At 42.3% G+C, this 21,082-nt stretch overlaps 1 protein-coding gene across 4 annotated transcripts in view; it reads right to left on the bottom strand.

The window, feature by feature from the left end:
- The window catches only part of LNX2 (ligand of numb-protein X 2), a 63,669-nt gene that overhangs the window by 24,924 nt on the left and 17,663 nt on the right, over window positions 1-21,082 (bottom strand). The window contains exons 1-2 of one of the 4 annotated variants that reach the window (XM_054164487.1): window positions 17,723-18,152; window positions 3,138-3,652 (exon numbers count right to left, since the gene is read on the bottom strand). In XM_054164487.1, coding sequence (XP_054020462.1) covers window positions 3,138-3,538 — 401 coding nt within the window. In that variant the 5' untranslated portion in view covers window positions 3,539-3,652; window positions 17,723-18,152. Of the gene's footprint in view, window positions 1-3,137; window positions 3,653-10,905; window positions 11,178-14,254; window positions 14,292-17,722; window positions 18,153-21,082 lie in introns of those variants that run through there. The other 3 variants (XM_054164488.1, XM_054164486.1, XM_054164485.1) reach the window with 3 other exon arrangements.

The raw sequence follows: 21,082 nt of genomic DNA, 5'->3' as shown, positions 1-21,082 counted from the left end.
GTCCTGCATGCCCAAGGTCCTCCCAGGCTCTGAATCCCCAGGAGTCCTCGGGATGTGAATGTGAAAAACAGCATGCTGGAAACACACATGTGAAAAAACTGTTTCCAAGGCAGGCAATGGCTGCTCTCTTCCCCTTCTCTGTGGAGCACTTGCCTGTGCACACACCCACATCACGCCGGACTCCTAGTCTCCTCCATGATGTTACCCTTCACCCAAGGTGGTCTTCAAAAGTCTCCAAATGAACAAAGACCAAGACTTGGAAAGAAGTTCATGGGGTAGATCCATGCACCTCTAAAAAAAAAACCCCTTACTATCCAGGTGGTGGTCAGTGTTGCTGGAACAGACTGAGGGCAGGCAGAGGAGGCACACAGCTAATAGCGCCCTCCTTCTGGGATGGGTGACAGGAAAGGAAGCCTCTCCCAATCCCACAGCAGCTGCCACTGTCCCTCCCTCTGGGCCCAGGGTTTTCAATCCTAACCTGGAGGGCTCTTTGCTGGCACAGACAGGACCACCAAACCATGAAAACAGCCTCATGAAATGGGAAATTGTTACAGTTTATGCAGGCTGTTTTTCAAAATAAAGACCAAAAAGATTTCATCTCAGTTGGTAATTAAGGAGAGTCAGGATTTGTACCATCCATTTTCATGGTCACCAGAAAATGTGTTTGTTTCTCTGAATGCTGCTGACAAAACCACTGACATAGAGAATGACATTTCCTTAGTGCTTTTTGTCTATGTACAATGGATGTGAACAATGCTTAATCTTATGGGCTTGACGCCTTTTTTTTTCCTGAAGGGACACATACACATTTGTCTGAAACCTCTCTGCAAAATGAACATAGGCTTTCAAATAGCAGTGAGTTGTACACAAGGAATATTTTCTGACAGCAGATGCAATTCACCTGAACTGGATCCTTTGAAGCGAGATGAACTTGCTCCAAATACATAACTCCCCTCTCTACATAACTCTTCACTATATCCCTCTTAGAATTTCAGAAAGCTCTAAACAGTTTAAATTTGCTGACGACACCAAGCTGGGGGCAGGTGTTGGTCTGCTGGAGGGTAGAGAGGCTCTGCAGAGGGACCTCGACAGGCTGGGCAGATGGGCAGAGTCCAACGGCATGAGATTTAACACATCCAAGTGCCGGGTTCTGCACATTGGCCACAGCAACCCCATGCAGAGCTACAGGCTGGGGTCAGAGTGGCTGGAGAGCAGTCAGGCTGAGAGGGACCTGGGGGTGCTGGTCGACAGTAGACTGAACATGAGCCTGCAGTGTGCCCAGGCAGCTAAGAGGGCCAATGGCATTCTGGCCTGCATCAGGAACAGTGTGGCCAGCAGGAGCAGGGAGGTCATTCTGCCCCTGTACACTGCACTGGTTAGGCCGCACCTTGAGTACTGTGTCCAGTTCTGGGCCCCTCAGTTTAGGAAGGAGGTTGACTTGCTGGAACGAGTCCAGAGAAGAGCAACAAAGTTGGTGAGGGGTTTGGAACATAAGCCCTACGAGGAGAGGCTGAGGGAGCTGGGGTTGCTTAGCCTGGAGAAGAGGAGACTCAGGGGTGACCTTATTACTCTCTACAACTACCTGAAGGGAGGTTGTAGACAGAGGGATGTTGGTCTCTTCTCCCAGGCAAGCAGTACTAGAACAAGAGGACACAGTCTCAGGCTGCGCCAGGGGAGGTTCAGGCTGGATGTTAGAAAAAAGTTCTATACAGAAAGAGTGATTGCACATTGGAATGGGCTGCCTGGGGAGGTGGTGGAGTCGCCATCACTGGAGGTTTTTAGGAGAAGACTTGACGGGGTGCTTGGTGCCGTGGGTTAGTTGTTTGGGCGGTGTTGGATTGGTTGATGGGTTGGACACGATGATCTTGAAGGTCTCTTCCAACCTGGTTTATTCTATGTATTCTATGTATTCTATGTTTAAAGTTATTTGGCAGAGATTTGCATAGTAATTTTTTAGCCCTGGCTCATTAATTCTACCTGGTTTTAGCTTTAACATTAGAAAAATATCATTGTCTTATGGAGGAGAACAAAACATCCTCACGTAAGACAGTACTGCACACATGGTACAGAGGCAATTTCTTTGCTGTAAGAGCAAAGTGCACTGTTCCATTCAGTATGAAGAATCATTCTATCTGATTTTGATAGTCATAGAGTACCAGGTTGGGAGGAACCACAATCATCAGTCACCCAATCCAACCTTATAACAATCTCATTTACCTCTTTCTGTGATGGCCTCCTTTAAATATTTAGAGTAGGATGGCATAAAGCAGAACTATACAATTATTAACCATTCAAAATAAGCTCCTAAATATTTAGGTGCAGGTAATACTGGAAAGTATCTCTCCAACAGAAAATCAGTCATGAAAGCTGCACCAAAACTTCTCATTGGTGTGAGGTGATGAGTTTCTACAGAACTAGCAGTGTGTCAAAAGTGTTTTATAAGCAATTAAAACAAAGAAAAAGTCCTAGAAACTACATCATGCTCACATGATAGATCATCAAACTTGTTCAGCAAGCAGATTTTGGCTTTTTTAAATCAGAGAGAAAAACAGAACTTGCAGGAGTTCTCAAGAGATACCTTGTCCACCTGCCTACCTCAAAGCATAATCAATTTCATGCTTCCTGATAATGTTTGGTTTTAACACATTCATAAACACTTCTGATAGTGAGGAATACACAACCACCACCACCCAAGGAATCTGTTCCAGTGCTGGACCATTACAAATTTTTTTTTTTCCTAAAATTTGAACTAAATCTCCTTTGCTCCTATGCACTATTTCCTTCCTCTTCACAGAGAGAGTTTGCATGCTTCTCATTTTTGCCATCCCTCAGCCTTTTTCCCTTATGATACACAACCCCCACTAACTTTTTCTGCTAAATCATGGTTTTGAGACATCTAGTGAATCACATCATTCTCCTCATGACTCTCTCCAAGTGTTCTCTATTTCTGGTGCAATGCTCAAAATGGGATCCAGTGCTCTGGCTGTGCACAGTTGCAGACTGACCATTTCCTGTGGCCTTCTACTGTGAATTTAAAACCCACCCTCTCCCCAGTCCTGCCCCCAGTTTCTGCTGCTACACTAACTGGCCTACCAAGAGTGTAAGGAACATGCAATGCAAGCATCTGCACCACTCACCTGTTTTTGAGATGGGCCGCCAGGTCACATCGCTGCATGACTTCCTGACACACAGAAGAGAAGGGGCACAAAACAAACAGTTTGTCTAACAGTTTATGAACCAGAATGCTGGATTTTTTGCAGAGTTTAAAATGGAGTCTTTTTCGATCCAGCGGGCAGAAATCCTTCTCCTGCAGAAAGTTCCTTAGGCACTTGTAGCAGAAAGTATGTCCACAGGGAGTGTCCAATGGCTGCAACAAGGGCTGAAGGCAAATGTGGCAGACCAAGTCATCATCCACTTCGTTTTGGTAGTTGTAGAGGTGGTTCTCCCTTGTCCAGTGCTGCTGGCCACACTCGAAGCACAGAGGGTTCAAGGAGGCATTCTGCTCCACCGAAGCCATGTCTTCACCTGTAGTCCCCATTGTACAGCTATGAAGGCTGACGGATCCTCCTCCTCATAAGATGAGGTTGCTCACGTAAAGCTCAGCGAAAACTTCTTCCAGGGTGATTTATGCTTTTCAGTCAAGTGTCATTTTCTGAAACAAATCAATAAAAATTATTAATTTTGAATGAGTTAGGAAAGATCTTGTCTGAACTTTGGACATCATCTGAGTTTACCAAAACACAACAGATAGACAAAGGGAATATTTCTGGTTTCTGTAAGTTTTTCACGGAGGAGAGCAAGAAAAAAACATCCACAAGTACAATTCCTTTTACAACAGAAATGTTTTACAGCTTCATAACAGCTGCTGCACTGCAGTTTTCACCTGCAAGATGACCAGTTTGTGACAGCAAGGACACTGCGTAATGCAACATCATGCCAGGAGCATGCAATTAGCGTCTAGCACAAAAACACTCTGCTGTGGTATAATGGTTATATCATCAAGTAATTAGAAGTTTTCTTTAATATGAGATTATGATTTTAATCTGGTCCTACTCTCCTGTTTGAATTTTGACTATTCATGTAGAATATCACGCATTAAAGGTCTAAATACATCAACAGCAGCAAACTGCTTACGCTGTCCTTTCCATTAGTCATATTGCATATAAGTCACCACTTACCTTCAGGTTTTCTCTGTGGGTTGCTACACAGTAAGAGGGACCCATTCTATCCAATATGCCACATTTGATTTAGTACATACATCAACTAGTAACAGAAGTATCCAGTAAAACAATAATATGAAGCTATTGGTTCCAAACAAGTAACCTGTTTTGCTTTTTATCTAACAGAATTACAGCATACTCAATGTGACAATAATCACACACAGAATCACCAAGGTTGGAAGAGACCTCAAAGATCATCAAGTCCAATCTGCAACCACAGACCTCATAACTAAACGATAGCACCAAGTGCCACGTCCAATCCCCTCTTGAACACCTCCAGGGATGGTGACTCCACCACCTCCCTGGGCAGCCCATTCCAATGGCTAACAACTCTCTCAGTGAAGAACTTTCTCCTCACCTCGAGTCTAAACTTCCCCTGGCACAGCTTGAGACTGTGTCCTCTTGTTCTGGTGCTGGTTGCCTGGGAGAAGAGACCAGCTCCCTCCTGGCTACAACCTCCCTTCAAGTAGTTGTAGACAGCAATAAGGTCTCCCCTGAGCCTCCTCTTCTCCAGGCTAAACAATCCCAGCTCCCTCAGCCTCTCCTCATAGGGCTTGTGCTTGAGGCCTCTCCCCAGCCTCATTGCCCTTCTCTGGATATGTTCAAGTGTCTCAATGTCCTTCTTAAACTGAGGGGCCCAGAACTGGACACAGTACTCAAGCTGTGGCCTAACTGGTGTTGAGTACAAGTCAGACAAAGGACTGTAGGTCTGTCACTCTGGAATTTATTTTTGAAACTCTATAAGTTATTCAATTTTGCCTTTCTTAAACCAACCGCCTGCTTGGGAAACTGTGTAGCCATCAGTCTGCAATTTCAAACACCAAATCCTCGCACCTCCCCACATTATCTACCCTCCTCTCCCTTACAAAAATCACTCCTAACAGGATGACTTAGAAAAGAAAATTTTCTCATGCTCTTAAGAGATGTCCTCAGTCATTAGTTTTGGTGAATGTTCTCATTGGTGGTAAAAATAGTAATCAAACCTGAGCAATGTTTACTTTGTGCTTAAAAAGCTTTAACGCAATTCAGCAGGCAGCACTCAGGACAGACATTTACTGTATTCCAACAGAGTAGTAGCAAGCGTACGGGGAATGAAAACTGCTAGTCTAGGTACCAGCCCATCAGCTTTATTTTTAGCTGACGAAATGTAGTCATAAATACATTCTGAAATTCATGTGGAGCACACACATTCCACCGTGTCGTACTTGAGAATCCCTTGTTTTGGTTTTTGCCCCTTAACCTCACACCGCCGAGCACAAGACTTACAGCACATTTTACAAGGATTATTATATCCTTTGACGCAAAAAGGATTAAATAGTAATTTGTAATCCAGGCTTCTATTCTGCTGTGGAAATTGATGCTCATCATGGCCCTGCCTTCTAGGAGATAATGTGCACCTTCTGGAAAGGATTTCACGAGGGAAAAGCGTAGCGGTTCTTTGTTAGTGGAGGCTAAGAATGCAAAATGAGACCCCAAAAGAGATTACACAAAAACCAGTCTTAAACATATTATGTAAGAGCCCAAAGATTGCAGAGCGGATAAGGAGAGCGGCGCACGGGGCCCTCGAGCTCAAACCACAGCTCTCGCTCTGCGTTCGTGCTCCTAGATTAATGCAAAAGGGACAGGACCCATCTAAGGGCTGTTCTTTATGTAACACAAAATAAACCAGATAAACGTTCCAGAAAAACACTACATTGATTTTTGACTTCACCAAATTGTTGCACCATTCAGGGCAAGAGGAGAGGAGCAGTGTTGTGTTGTATTTGGGGATACCCGTGCCAGCAACAGGCCGAGAAAGTCATTGTAAGAGTGCCTGGCCCAAATGCTAGACCCATTCCTACTACTGATGACAACTAGGATGCTTCCACCTCATGCAAGTAACCACGGAGTAAGTCCCACATCAGTAAGGCTAGAGAAAAAAAAACAGGGACTGTGCTGTGCACTGCAGTTGACCTCTGACAGTGAGCATCCTGAATTCACCCTCCTGAAGGCTTCTAGCATTTCTGTCCTTTTAAGTCTACATGACTCAGATGGCAGTCTGCTACAGAGCATCAGACACTGTCATAAAGCAAATAAATCCATGAGATACTTTGGCCATATATTTGCTGTGGTTAGATATTTGTAGCCCTCTTTCAGAACATTGTAATTAAATCCTTTTGTGCACCAAAACCTTTTTTTTAAAGACAACTTACTATAAATTATGAACAAAAAGGACAATAAGAAAAGCTGTTGAGCAATCAGGCTTTCACTGACATGTTTTAAGTTACAACAAGCCTTCTTTCTTAGGAAAGGTACATCCAGAGACCAGACATGCTTACTGAAACCACAAGACTTTATATCCTCAATGAAACATGGGCAGTCACTCTCTTTTGCTCACCACCGAAGGCAGTGAGCAGACAGACCTGTTCCTACAACTGTCCCATGCCAGAGTCTTAATGCTGCTGATGCAAGGTCAAGTGCCCTCGGCTGTGCTTGCTGTGGAGGTGCCACTTCAAGCCAGGGGCAGGCTGTTTCTGCTGGTGGCTGCCTCCAGCTGCTTCTCAGCACTACCAGTTAGCTTAAACCATCAATAAATACCATACAAACTAATCTTACCACCACTTCTGCAGCTGACATGACCACCCTCTGACCAGCTTTCTGCTGGCAGAGCTGCAGGAGAAACAACATGAAGATTCAAACACCCCCCACCCCCCAAAACAACAAAAAACAAGCCCAAGCATCATCATCATCAACAACAAAACCACCCCCCACCAAAAAAAAAAGCCCTCAACTGAAAAAAAAATTAAAATTAAAAATCCCTCAAGATTTCTTTGCTTTCATACTGCTGTCTGCTTCCCTCACTGCTGTGCTGCATTTGGGGCAAGTCTGTTCCATGACTGAGGAATCAGTCACGAGGATTTGTATTGATTATATGCCACAGCTGCCTAATTGTCAATCCCAATACTTTTTACAAGCTGTTCCCAGCAAAATATCAACCAATTTACAAAATCCACAACACAGTATTTGTGGTCTGAGCAACAATTGAGATGGCAGGCAGGGTATAATTTCACTGATGTAAAGCACTATATCCCTGAAATCCATAACGCCAGAGCTTATTTCAGCCCTCTCTGTGCCTCGCTTATGTTATTTGCTCTGTTTCTTATCACTGCGGATCACCATCTCCACAGGACGGTATCAGCTCAGGAGAACTGCAAGCAGGAAAACCAGTTAGAATTATTAAAAAATTAAAGAAGGGAAAAGAGCCAGCAAGGCCTGCTATTCCAGTCACACAATTCCCCAGGAAATAATTCTCCTGGGACTTCATTACAACAGCCAAACAGCGCAGGTGGTGCCCTGCCTTCAGTTTTAAGCCACAATCCACTTGGGACTGGCCATCCAACTGCAAGTTTTTATTTTGGTTTTGGGTTTTTTTTAAGTGGAGTGTGCATGAGACTGCTTGTAGACTCAAAAAGACAGCCTTATCCTTAGGCCTCCTCTAGTGCTGACTTATTGATTCAACTAACATTCTTTGGAAAAGCGTGACACATTTTTACAAAAGCATAAGATGTCAGGTTTTATACCTACATCAGATTTCACAATGTTTATTCCTTCTGTCTGAATGGGCACTATAAAAAAAAACACCCCAAACCCACTAACAAACCCCAAGCCAACCAGATTTGTAGCAATAACTTAGCCTTTTTGCTATGGTTGTCTCCTTTTTCACTTTAAGTGACAAATAATTAACCCTAGTTTCAGTTTGAAGCTAACAGAAATATGTATTTTACAATAAATGCTCTTAGAGATTTAAGTAATCTAATTCTAAATTCTCTGATTAAACTCCTGGAAGGCTGCTATTAGGTCTCCCTGGAGCCTCCTCTTCTCCAGGCTGAACAACTCCAGCTCCCTCAGCCTGTCCTTGTAGCAGAGGTGCTCCAACCCCCTGATCATTTTCATGTCCTTCCTCTGGACCCTCTGCATCAGGTCCATGTTCTTCCTATATTGAGGGCTCCAGACCTGCGTACTTCAGGTGAGGTCTCACCAGAGCATATCCTTTTCCTCCACAGCAGGGAAACAGAGGATATGGAAAGAAGTTTAACAGCTATGGTGAGGGTTTACTATGACCCTAACCTAGGCAGCCTTTTCCTGTACTTGCAAGGCAGCACATAATATGGAGCTCTGAGCAACGTGATCTGGTTGGGGATGTCCCAGCTTACTGTAGTGGGATTGGACTAGATGACCTTTCATAGTATTTCCAACCCAGTGGATTCTACGATCATTAACTCTGAACAACAGTATGATCACTACCCTGGAGTTCAGGAAAGGTAGGCTGAATTTTAAAATGTCTCAAGATTTCTGAAGTCTCCATGGTCACAGCATTTGAGTGTCCCAGATAGCTAGGAAGGACTCTTCTGCTGCTTTGTTCAAACACCAGGGCTGTGAACAGGATCTCCTAGAAGCCAGGGGTGGCCTGACGCAAGCCCAGGGAGAAGGAAATGGGGCAGTGAGTATATCCATTGCTTAAAACCACATCATAACCAATTAAACTTAAGTTCTTAGTTCCCAGTCTTCACAGGAATTACAGCATCAGGCTGATGATTCACAACTGTTTTCAAAGCAGACCCTAGCCTGAGTGGATGAATAAGAGATAGCTAAAACTGTAAAAACATATTGAGAATTAATAGCTAGTGCAGAGCACTAGAGGGGGGAAATTTTATTCCACATCTTCCAATAAGCATGACCTAGCTCATTAGATGTAATTTCTGCTGTAATATTAAAGCCATACAGCAAACAAGTGAAGCAGAACGAGCAACTTACACTGGCTTTACAATATCCATGTTAATTATATTGATATCTGACGGCTGCACTGTCTTCAAACACCGAGTGCCAATTCAGTTCTAGACCAAGTTTATGAGACAGTAATCCTGTTAGACACTTCCTCTTCTGACAACACAAACAAGTGAAAGTGTCAAAAAATGGCATCTGGCAGCTCAATGTCAGGAAAAAAAGCTACAAGAGATGGGCAAAGCACTGCAATTAGGCTGGGACAGATTCCTGCTAATGCTGCAGCCACACTGTCACCGCATGCCAATTATCCAACACACCTATTTTTGGTATCAATGAGCAGTCCTTTTCTACTTTTTCTGAAGTCATTCAGCAGAGACACTGGGATTTTTTATATTCAAACTAAATAAAAGTGTGCCTGAATGGTGACTTTGTGCCACTGAACCACAGCCAGGCAAGGCTGGGCGTGGAGTAAAACCATCACTCCACTGATCATTTCTTTGCCTCTGTGCTTGTCTTTTTGCTTCATCAAAGTAATGCCCACATAACCAACACCTCAGTCCTACACCAGATGCTGATGTGGCACCATCACTACAAAGGCAACAGGTTGCAGGCAATGGTCTTCCTTCCCAGCCTCATGGGTGTGGGTTTTCACAGGCAATATCCTAAAAGAAGCACACATGTGCTCCCCTTGCTGGGTATTTCCAGGGTATGGCATTTTTCCAGACTGTGAAATGAAACCCTGCTTAAACCTGGCAAACAAGGAAGGTTTGGGGAAATTAATAGGACCGTAAGTTGTGTTAGGTTATTTGTGGAGTGCTGTGTTTCCGTGGCAACGGGGGGCTACAGGCTTTAATTACTGCTGCGATGTTAAGGGCTCTCACTGTATAGTGGTGTGTGTGAGACCATGCTGCCAGGCCAGGGTGGGACCCCTCTGCCCCATGGCTGCCTGTTGAGGCTTAGGGGGTATGAACAATCGTCACACCAGAGAGCAAAGCCATGCAAAGAAAGGGGAAGTGCAAGGCCATCCAGCCCTAGAATGGATGAGACCTGCTTCCCAAAACTAGCCCCTCAAACCCAGGGATGCTCAACACCAGGGGATGACAGGAGGTAAGAGAAGGACACAGTATCCAGAGATAAAACAAGTGGGCAGAGCGTTTTACTTCAAACACGCAAAGATCACCCTGTAGTCATTTTTTATGGCACAAATGGAATGGCTTCTATTTTGGGACTAGGGGATTAAAATAGCTTTACTTTAGTCGAATGTGTCTCAAGCAAGACAAGGAAGATGAGGATTGTGAATCTACAAAAGTCTCCACAACAGAGTATCCATTCCTTATAGCAAATACAGCTGACAAATCATCTCAGAAAAGAAGGAGACCAGAGTGTGAGTCTTTAACAAAGACACCTTTACACATTCGCAGATTAAACTTGCCATGTTCTTACTAAACACAAAGCAAGATAGATGAGATCTGCCCAGGTTCAGGTGGTTAGGCTGCTTTCCTGGCCTGCAGAAATTTGAGCCCCCGAGGAGAAAGGACTTGAACTTGGACTCTCTGCTCTGCAGGCATGGCCTTTACAATTCTGAAGATCCATTTTCTCTACCTACATTCAATTTTCCCCTAAGTAGAAAGAGAAGAGCCTCTTTCTAGGGGCTAACCCTGCTCGGTATCAGAAGCCATCCCGCTGCAAAAACCACCAAATGTGGGATGAATGGAGCCTCAAGATGCCAGTGTGTCTCCCAACAACTGAGCACATTTGCAACTTTTAGGCCTGAGAGGATAAAAAAATTCTGGATGAAATCTTCTTCAAGATCCTAATTCCCTTCTGAGATTTTTTTCAGCAGTGAAATAAACCACCGCCACCACCACCACCAAAACCCAAAAACCTCAAAGCGAAATGAAAGTGAAAAAGCCACACTCACCTGTCAGCAGAGCCAAAGACAAATTTCCTTCCCAGTGCGAAGAAGACAACAAAAGCAGTGTCTCATTACCACTCTTGCAATGTGTGGGCTTCTATAGCCAGTGGGAACAAAAAAACCCAGGTACCCCAGCAGTCAAAAATCCACCTCAAGGAGACAACTAGAGAGGCTTTCATCTCACTAATGGAGCACAGGAGAAAGGCAAGAAAAACATTTGCTATCTGCCATAGTTATTTTCTGCAATGCAATCTGTCCACCAGCCCTTGCCATATGTGCCTCCCTTTCTGTCTGGAGAGATGAAGGCAGCAGAAAGCTGTCTATCAAGATGCTAAACCTTCTGGAAAGCCCTCCCCTCTGCACTTTGCCCTGAAATGGGGACTTTTGTGGATGAACAGAAAACACTTAAGCAAATTAAATGTAGCTGGTTTCTGGGTATGCACAGAGAGAATTTGATTTGAGTAATTCAGATTCTAAGGAGCTGAAGCGATTCAAAGAAAATTAAGATGGAAACAGTGAGCTACATTCCCTTTTTTCTTCTCCTCTATATAACCAGACCACATCCATACAGGTGTGCATGGAGAAACTTCAGGAAGACGACATTTGGATTAATCACAAAATGGCTTTGATGACAGAGAGAAGCTGGGGGTGGAGGTGTGGAAATAGGGATAAAAGAACTTTCTGGGTGGTTAAACTGCAGGACAAACTATTTTCAGGGAGGAACACCAGCTCTGCCTCTTCCTTTGGGTGTATGCCACCTTGCGTAACATGTTCGAGCTGGTTTGTTCCATCAACCACAACCCAAGTGATGGTGGAAAACCATTTTGAAACGTAAACTATGCTGTTACTAAGCAATTCTTTCACTCACACACCTCACAAAAATAAATGAAGCTACCTCCTACTAAGCTAACAAGAAAGAACAATCTCTCTCCAAACAAGGGTTTCTAGAGGTGTTAGAGGTGGAGACAAGAGGACACAGTTTAGAGACGGCTCAGAGAAATGATAAGCAACATGCTGTCCTTGCTCTGCAGGAAAGCAAGCAAACTTCTCTGTGGGAGCAAGTGCCCACTAGCTGCAAGGAGCCAATGACAACTCATGGCTAGAGAAAGAACGCAGTAGATGGTCTAGACAGGAGGTTTGCAGCTTCAGCCTGCAGTCTCAGCCTGCCAAACAGCAACCTAGTAGCATCACTTGAAGAGCTAAGGCAATCCCCTAACCCTTCCTGCCCAGCCTAGAGACTGCTTATTTTCTTCCTAATGAAAGAAAATAAGTGTCACCACAACAGAATTTTTCAAAAAAGAAGAAAATAACAGCCTTCTTAAGACCACAGTTAAAAGCAGTGTCTACCTCCACAGGCAGGCTAGATTAGCCAGGAGACATGACTTTGCTTGTGAGCAGGGGTACTGAACACAGTCTAGCGGCTGGTTGACTTGCAAAACCACCCTACTTGGTCTGCAGCCCAGTGTGACCGGGGAGCAAGGAAAGCTGTGCTGGCTCAGGCCACCCCTTGGCAAGCAGGTAGCTCATGCCGAAAGCACTGCCATGCCTGAGCAGTCCCTGCCTGTGCCTGGGAATGAAGTTAGGCTGCCATCCGCTAGCTGTCACAGGAATTAACTCCACAACAGATGCAAGTTCTTTCATTCTTAGTGCTTTAGCATGATGGCTGCACCTCTTCCTAGTAACTGCTGAAGCTGCTGCTGCAATATGATATATATATTTTATATATTATATTACATATATTCAGTTGCTGATATATATTAACTTAATTTCCACCTAATTTTCAGAGAGAACTCTCCTTTTCATCTGTGTACAAGGCTATTTTCAGAGCCATCTGCATTACCCTGCTTTGAGCACAGAGGAAAGGCAGAGCACAACCCACCCCCATGCTCTTTATACAAAATATGCCCACCTTATTTTGTAGGACACTTGTCAGAAAAGTAAAAACTTTCCGTTGAGATCTCCTCCTTATGTACAGGTACAATACCTTAAGCAGATGGTAGATGTACTCTGTACACAGAGACTGAAAATAAATGGCTCCACACATCACCATAATTTGCATAGCAAGAACGTGTTAGATCTAGAAGCTGTAGTCTTAAATATACAAATATTCTCTTAAATAAAAACCATTTTAATGTTTTGTATGTAAACAGGTCTTTACATACACAGCAGACTAGTACTTGGTCTGGGGCCTCCAGACAGAATTTGGAGAGGGAAGTGGATGTTGACTATGTAAAGTTGAGTCTGGTTATACAGATTTGACAAAGAATACAGAAGCAAAGACAGCACTGCACTTGTTTTCAGTCTGCCTGTAGGAATCATGTATTTTCCACCTCAGCCCTTTTAGTTCCACTCTCATCACAAGTGGAGACATTTGTTGAATGGGTAAAAAAAATGAAAAATCCCCAAACATTTTTCCTAAACATTTCTCTGTCTCCTAACCCTGCTTGCCAGCTGCTTATTTCTATTAGTTTCCCTATTAGCTTGGCTGACTGCATCTTAATAATATGTATGCATATATACTCTTTTAATAGAATTTCAGCACCTATTTAGATAGGAGGCTTTTACAGTGCAGTTAGTTATGTGCCTGGGCTGTAAAGTTTGGTCGCTGCAGTGTGCCCTCAGAATCCTTTTAGTGCTCTCAGAAAGGAACTGCTTCAGTAAGAGCACTGCTGAAAAATAGTCTTTAAAGATCCAATTGAAAATTGTTAGCAATGATGCATAGTAAGACACAGTAGGCCAGCAGGTCCTGCTAGGTATTCTCAAATGAGTGACAGGGGCTAAATATTAAGTGGCAATCTTCTACCTTCCCCTTGCAGAATGAGTAATGTGAAGGAGTGAGTGCCGAGCTGCTGTTACAGCACTTCTGGCCACTTTCCTTGGTAGTCTCATTTTTGTTTTCAAAAAATAGTAAGATTCCTAAACAGGCAGACAAATGAAAATCATTAGTGTCTCTGTAAGTAGCACAAATTAAAATCAAAGAAAAAGGATGGCACAAAACTCACATGAGTGGTAGTACCTATGTAAAACATTAAACTGGTATCTATATGAGGAAATGATACATAACATACATATATATATATATATATACACACACCTGTAAAGAAATAAACTAGAATAAAGTTGCCCAATAAAAGTACAAGAGGGTTAAAACCTTGTTCTGCAAGCAAACAGAGAGAAGGGCCAGGAGAACTTTGTGGAGTGGGGAAGGATCAGGGCTCCAATTGCTACGCTTGTCTAGCAAACAAAAGTTAAGTTGTCAAAAAACCAACAGCCTAGAATTATGAAAGAAAAATGCATTTCAGTTCTCAGATACTTAATCACAAATTTTCAAAGTATCTAGAAGATATTTACTCACGTCAGTAGGGAATTCTGGTTCACCACATTTTGGGTAGAGTGAAAAAGGAGCAATGTGCTAAAGAGCCCTCCCGGGCGGGACGTCCAGATTCCTAACTTCAGGCATCACTTTTCTGTGTCCGTGGTCAAAATCGTTCCAGCAATAGAGGCTGACAGAAGCATACTACATTGGGAAGGAGCCAGCCTTCTCCTCCTCCTCCTTCCCTCTGTCCAATCTCAGCACCTTGAAATTTTGCATTTGAGCTTCTGTGGGGGATGATACAATTTTCACTTCCTTATTTATTCTACGTATTCAACCCGTAAGAGCTAGCTCTTAAAACACCAGTCTTGCTTTGAAGGATATTACTGTATTAGCATTACTTTTGAAAAAAAAGGACTTTATGAGGCTGACAATTCAGACTGCAGAACACTCATCTTTCCTTTCCCCAACCACAATGTTAATTTTTCCAAAGCAAGCACTTCTCAACATGTTAGGTTAGGTTTGGTTCACAGACCTAAACAATTCAAATTCTCATTTACTACATTTCCCCCCACCACCACTTTTAAATCATGCCAAACACTTTCCCATCTTTTATGCCAGATTCTTGGATGAAACATTTTTAAAACTTCATAAACTTTTATTTTTTTAACATTGCTATATTGTACAAGAGCCAGAAATCTTCACAGGCAACACTCCTACTGCAAATGAACCCCAAAGATTATGCTGTCTCTGAGATAAAGACTCATTCCCATGGGATATGTCTCTTTTTCATGAAAAGGGAGCAGCACTGTGCATGAAGACAATGAGACCCAAGGAATGCTGCACAAAGTCTAGTGCTGCTGCAGACACCTGTATACCCTTCCTACAGAGGCAGCAGTGTTGATAACTTCAAGTTAGCTTAATGCAATGGCGCTAGCATGCAATGGAGCACTTGGAAATAACATACTTCTAAGCTTCTCTGCTCCTACCAGCAGCAACAGGCATTCAAGGAAACAGTCAGAAGTTCACCTGAAAAATGCCAGTTTATAAAATCCAGATATTGTAAGAAAAGACTCAAAGTCACTATCAAGTTGAGGGCAGTCCAGTGGCTCACAGGAACACAGCCTATTGGGTCAAAGAGACCACACCGCAAGTCACCTTCACCTGGCAGAGTTGTTAAAAAGCTAAGGGATACTTAAAAATGAGTTCACACTTTATCTTGAGTAAAGTTCCTTCCACATCAAGCATGCTATATAGGTAAGTATGAGAAAACAAAGACAAAAAAGACCCAATCTGCTGCATGGGTATTAGCTTCTGGCTAGACACAGCTATTTCGGTCAGAAAAACAACTTTTCACATTTCTATAAAGAACTATTTGGTCCTGAAAAAACAAAACTAAAACCAATCCAAACCAAAACAAAAACACCCACAAAAAAAACCCAAACAAACAACCCAACAAAATCCCCTCCACAACCCAGTCATGATTTTAATTGTTCTGGAGATTTAAAAAGCTAATAATTGCAATTTTATGAACCAGGAGGTGGGGAAACAGGGTAATTTAAAGTCCTCACCCTGTCCTTTCTGTGTGCAATCTGAAAACCAGAAGTGCAGTCAAGAACAAGATTCAAAGGAGACATCTTTTAAAGCAGGTGACTCAACTACAAGCAACACTGTCTCCTACTATCAGTCATATGTGATGCAAACGTAGAAACAATAAATAATATCCCAGGCAACTAGTCTGCCTGTGTATTGAGTGACTGTAAAGAAACCATACAGGAAAAGGAAAGAATCCTGAAAAGCCCACCCTAGCTAAACAATTTAGAGATGGAAAATATAAAACCTTTCACAGAACCATGAAATTACACTGGAAAGCTACCGCAGTAACACAACGTACTTGGCTAAAAGGACTAATTTGCATGCATTTCCCTTTATAAACTTTAGAACTGGAAAGACATGAACTTAAGATCTACTGCTTGTCCATACAGACTGGTTTAACTGAATATGAAGTTTCAACAAGGTTAAATTTTGAACTGGTATTTACTTTTTTAAAAGCATGCTGTCTTGCTTTAGCTTCAGACAATTCCTACTACTAAATGGAAATAAATATAAAGCTTAAATGGTTTTCTCACTATGTAAATGAAATCACAGTATCTTTCCCATATGCAACAGAAGATGGATTTTTTTGTTTGTTTTGTGTAGTTTATTTGTTTGTTTGAATGCTGGATTTGGAGAACAGCACATCTGCTGGAGCTCCAGCTGGCTGGAGACCCACTTTCTCCATTGCCCTCGTGACTCCCTTCAGACCTGTGAATGTAACCCAGGGGATGATTTGGCTCTGAGATTCCTGCTTAGCTACAAAGTGTGGGTAAAAGCATGCGATGAACTAGCTATAAAACCTTGTTCCAAATAATTATCAGAAACATTGGTACACACAGTATGCTTAGGGTAAGAAAATGCACAAACAAAACCACTCAACATCATCAACAATTTCAAATCTTCAATTAAAAAAACCTCCCAACAGTCAAATCTGTCATCTCGCTTGCTCTCCCACTTTTGTCTTTCCCTCCTTCATCTCCCCAAATCCTGGAAAACCAGTGAAACAGGAATTATTCTTCTAGGGCAAACATTTCCACTTGAAGATATTAAGTGCAAGTTATTTCAAAATACCTACAGGCTAGAGATCTTAACTTTTTTATCCCTGACCAAGCTGTCCTGAAAGCAGATTTAGCAAAAAGAAGGAACAGATGCACGGACGATACTCTGTTTCTCCTTCTGTTATTCAGAAGTATTTAATCTCTTTTTGTTTTAAAAAAGTCTTAATCAGAGGGCTTGTGTAACTTAAGAGTTTGGCCACAGTGCACAGCACCCAACAAAATGCTCAACCCTTTTTGGCGAGGCGGTCAGAAAAGCTACCTGGAAGTTTACTGAGTTTCTAGGATGTGTATTGGAAAACCTTATGGATAACTGTACAACTATTACTACATATGTATCCTAGGAGACCAAAGAGCTTTTGCATTTTAGAGCACATTTCCCAGCCACCCTCTTGATACACATCTCATGCATTTATAAATAATACAAATAGCCGTGAGAAAGGAGGATGTTGGTTTAATTTCAGCCAGAATGTACACTGACCTCTGCTCCTATCAGCATAAATGCTTTATTTTACTTCACTTCTTCTTTCTCATCTTCTAACTACACGGCTGTCAGGAATCTCATGTAATTCATTGAATGTGCTTTCAAACTTGAATTTCACAACTGAGCGAATCTAAAATCTTTTAATCTTTAAAAATTCGCATGCACACATGCAAATCACCAGAAGGAGCCTTTGTATTCATGCAAGTGAATTTTAGATTCCTGACCACAAGACTTTGCAAAGCATCGACCTGTTAAATACAGCATTATCAGAAAACGCTGAAAAATAATTATTTAGGGTAAACCCTCGGAAAGTGAAATGCAAAAAAAACCCAATTAAACAAAATGCAAACCCCAGATAAATCAAGAGAGACTCACTTTACACTTTGGTTAGAATAGCCACGCATTTAAAACAAGCTGAATCGAAAGCATCCCCTTCAGTTCTTGTTTGTAATTCTCATCACAGGGTCTAGCCCGCAATTAAGCACTCGGCACTCTGCCTCTGAAGGCGAGCATCCTTCAAACGCCGAGCGGAGCCCCGGAAACACCCAGGTACGATTCCTCGGCAGCTGGCACCAAGGATCTGTTACAAAACCTGCGACACAGAGCACGACAGCCTCTTCCCTTCATCACCTGTTTAGCCTACATTTCTTACCCTTCCATCTCAGTCAGAGGCGAGGAGGGAGCACAGCATACCTGCCCAACATAAAGGAAAAGAAGAATATACTGTTGTGCTCCTGGAGGAGGGCGTATCACATGACAACAGGGAACTTCAAGGAAAAAGGTTGTCGACATGCTGGTATACACAAATTAATTCACCAGTGGGTAATTAAAACAGGACCAGCCCCTCCTATAATCACTAAGCAGCTCTCAGGTTTTGATTTAGTTAAAGCAGTAAAATTCATCTAATCACCTAACCTCGCACGAATATGTGTGAAGCCCTAATAGCTGTGGCTCAGTAAATACTACCCAGAGCAGAAGCCAGTGTAAAAGATCTGCAGGCGGTCTCTTAGAGCGTGTGTCCTTTACAAATCCTAAACCTAACATTAAAATGAACCGCAGGCTAAAACGTCGCCAGCAATTTCTCGTGAATGCATAATGCAACGGAGCCACTACACCCAGCACATCGCAGCTCTGTAAGCACACTCAGCAAGTGTGTGCAGGCATCACACACGCTGGAATACCTGCAGTAACTCCACGGAGAGAGTGGCTTTACAACACGTACAGGACATTTCAAGTCTCTGTCGTGCTCCCCATGTGCTACGAACGTTACATAAAGCAAGACAACATTTGCAAGAAAACCAAGATTGATTATATAACATCATTTTTGTCGTCCCCCCTCCCCCATTAAGAAAATTCTGCTTTTGAAAAAAAATTAAAATTAAAAACAAAAATTAAGTGAATGCTAAAACTGTTCTCAAAACTGCCCATACTTTCTGAAAGCCTACATTTTGAGATAGTTTTGTAATTCAGTATCTTGGTACCGGAGGGGTATTCCGTACAGAAAGTCAGGTTTGCATTCTGAAATTATTCTGCTTTTGTCAATTAATAAAAGAAGAATAACAAGAAGAAGAATAAAAGAGCACTGTGCTTTTCTTTCAAATTAACTAACTTTTTGGCTTCTTGAATATCAGATATACTATGTGTTTTCAGACTCACAAGCTATAAAGCCACCTTCTCTAAAATCTAGTATACTGGACTTCAATAAATCTACTTTCAAATTGATTACTTCAGTATTATTTTTCCACTATACTGGACATAATACAAATGACATGCAAGAGAATCCACAGCCAGCTACATGCAATATCCACCATGCCCCTCACGACACCAGCCCCTCCCACCCCTGTTTAGTGAAGTGGATGAAAAAAACCTTAAACCTATAAACATCACAACACCATCATAAATCAGCAATAGACAAATATGCTCCAAGGGTTCAGCCTGAGGTCTCAGTGGGTTCTTCAGAAGACTTCAGGTTGGTTTTTATATCCCACTCCATCTGAGCAAAGACGATTGCAAAGTAAATTACCCGTCTGAAAAAGTACCACAACTGTTTTTCTTAACTTCTTGGCTTGGCTTTGTCTTAAACAAACAGGCTTGGACTGATGTTCTTCCGGTCCACGGGAGAGCTGCATGGCCTAAACAAGGAATCACCCCTGGTGAGGCTGCCAGACCACCTAAATAAATTGCCTGATCAGACACAAGGCCCATTCTGCTCCTCCCTGTGAGATTAAGCCACCGATGGCATTTCAAAGATCTAGAGTGCTATGGAAACTTTTGACCTCTCCTAGAGATATTTCCAACAGCGCTAAAGTGACGTCAATGATGTTTCTGCTAGGCCAGGGGCATTTTCTCTGCAGTTTAGCATTTGCCTATAATAAACCATTTCATTTGGTGAATCAGTATAAACCAATCCTGGCTACAGTATTCCTCTGTTAATACACCAATACTATACCTACATGGGCTTCCTTTAACATGCATGTGTCATTCATGGCTGGAAACAGCATGCCAAGATACCAAGATACTTAAACATGTGGATGTAGCTGTACTGTGGGGATGGTGTGGTGAAATGCCATGCCATAGAGGAAAGGGGTTGAAAGTAGAGCCCTTTTCCTCCCACATGAAAGTTGTTCTCTGGCAGAATCCTGTTGTCACAAGGCTCCCTCTGAGCCTCCAAATGTCAGCACTGCCCACACTACCAAGAAAACTGGAAGAGGATAACCAGGATCTGCCTGCTGAACCAAAATTCTGGGTTTGAGGCCCAAAATTGCTTTCAAGTCTTCAAAAGATCTAAATGGCTGAAGGAAGAGTGCTCTCCTCCTAAGTGATGAACCTATTCCCTGCACCAACATGGGGTTTAACACACAGACTCCACACTTTTAGAAATGCTTTGTGGCAGTAAAATTAAGAATTAAGATTTGGTTTCAACTAAGCGTGCCATATTACTGTAGTGAGCAGCTGAACAGTGAGATTTTATTGCAAAAGAAAAAGTTGCCATGAAGCCTCATATTATACTAGCCTTTAGAATAAAATAAAAATAATTACAAATAAAGTATTTTGGAAGGAAGAGGTAAACAACTTTTATCCTCATTAAAAAGTTGAGAAATGCGCACATCACCAGTAAAATATAATTAATGTACAGGCTTCAGAAGAGTCCAAAGGACCAATTTAATTAACCACCTGCTGATTTCATAAATGACAAGAACACACAAAGGTAATGGCACCTTATAATTGAAAATGTCCTGTTTGTTTAGGTAAGCAATTGTGCTGTTCCATGTTGTGCATAAATATGAGGAAACACATTTTGAACTCATGGCATTTTCAACTTTCGAAGGTGTGACAGAACAGCATACTGCTCAGGATATAGTCACTTCATACTCCACTATTTAATACTGTTACCAGAGAACTTCCAAAGGTCTTAACCTTTATGTACTCTTTTGATGGACTTTTCTCATGCTCTCTTCAAAAACACAGAAGAACTGGGATGAAAAAAAACCACAATTTTATTAGTATGTCACTTCAAACAAGCTATCACCTCATGTAAGGACTTAGTTTGTATCTATAGATCTCTCACCTTCAAACAAAGGGATCCTCTGTAAGCCCCATGAAATTTGCAATTTCTCACCCTTTTCCTTTATGTGGGAAAAGCTTCCTTGCAGCTACTACATCCTTTATTAAAGCTGAAGAGAAGCAGCTTTCACCAAGGTAGGAAAACAATGTAACGAAATATGTGAAAGGCTT

Source organism: Dryobates pubescens, chromosome 10, assembly GCF_014839835.1.
Source record: "Dryobates pubescens isolate bDryPub1 chromosome 10, bDryPub1.pri, whole genome shotgun sequence".
NCBI classification, from domain to species: Eukaryota; Metazoa; Chordata; class Aves; order Piciformes; family Picidae; genus Dryobates; species Dryobates pubescens.
Note: the sequence above shows the minus strand (reverse complement) of the source record. Positions and strands in the feature narration are given on the sequence as shown.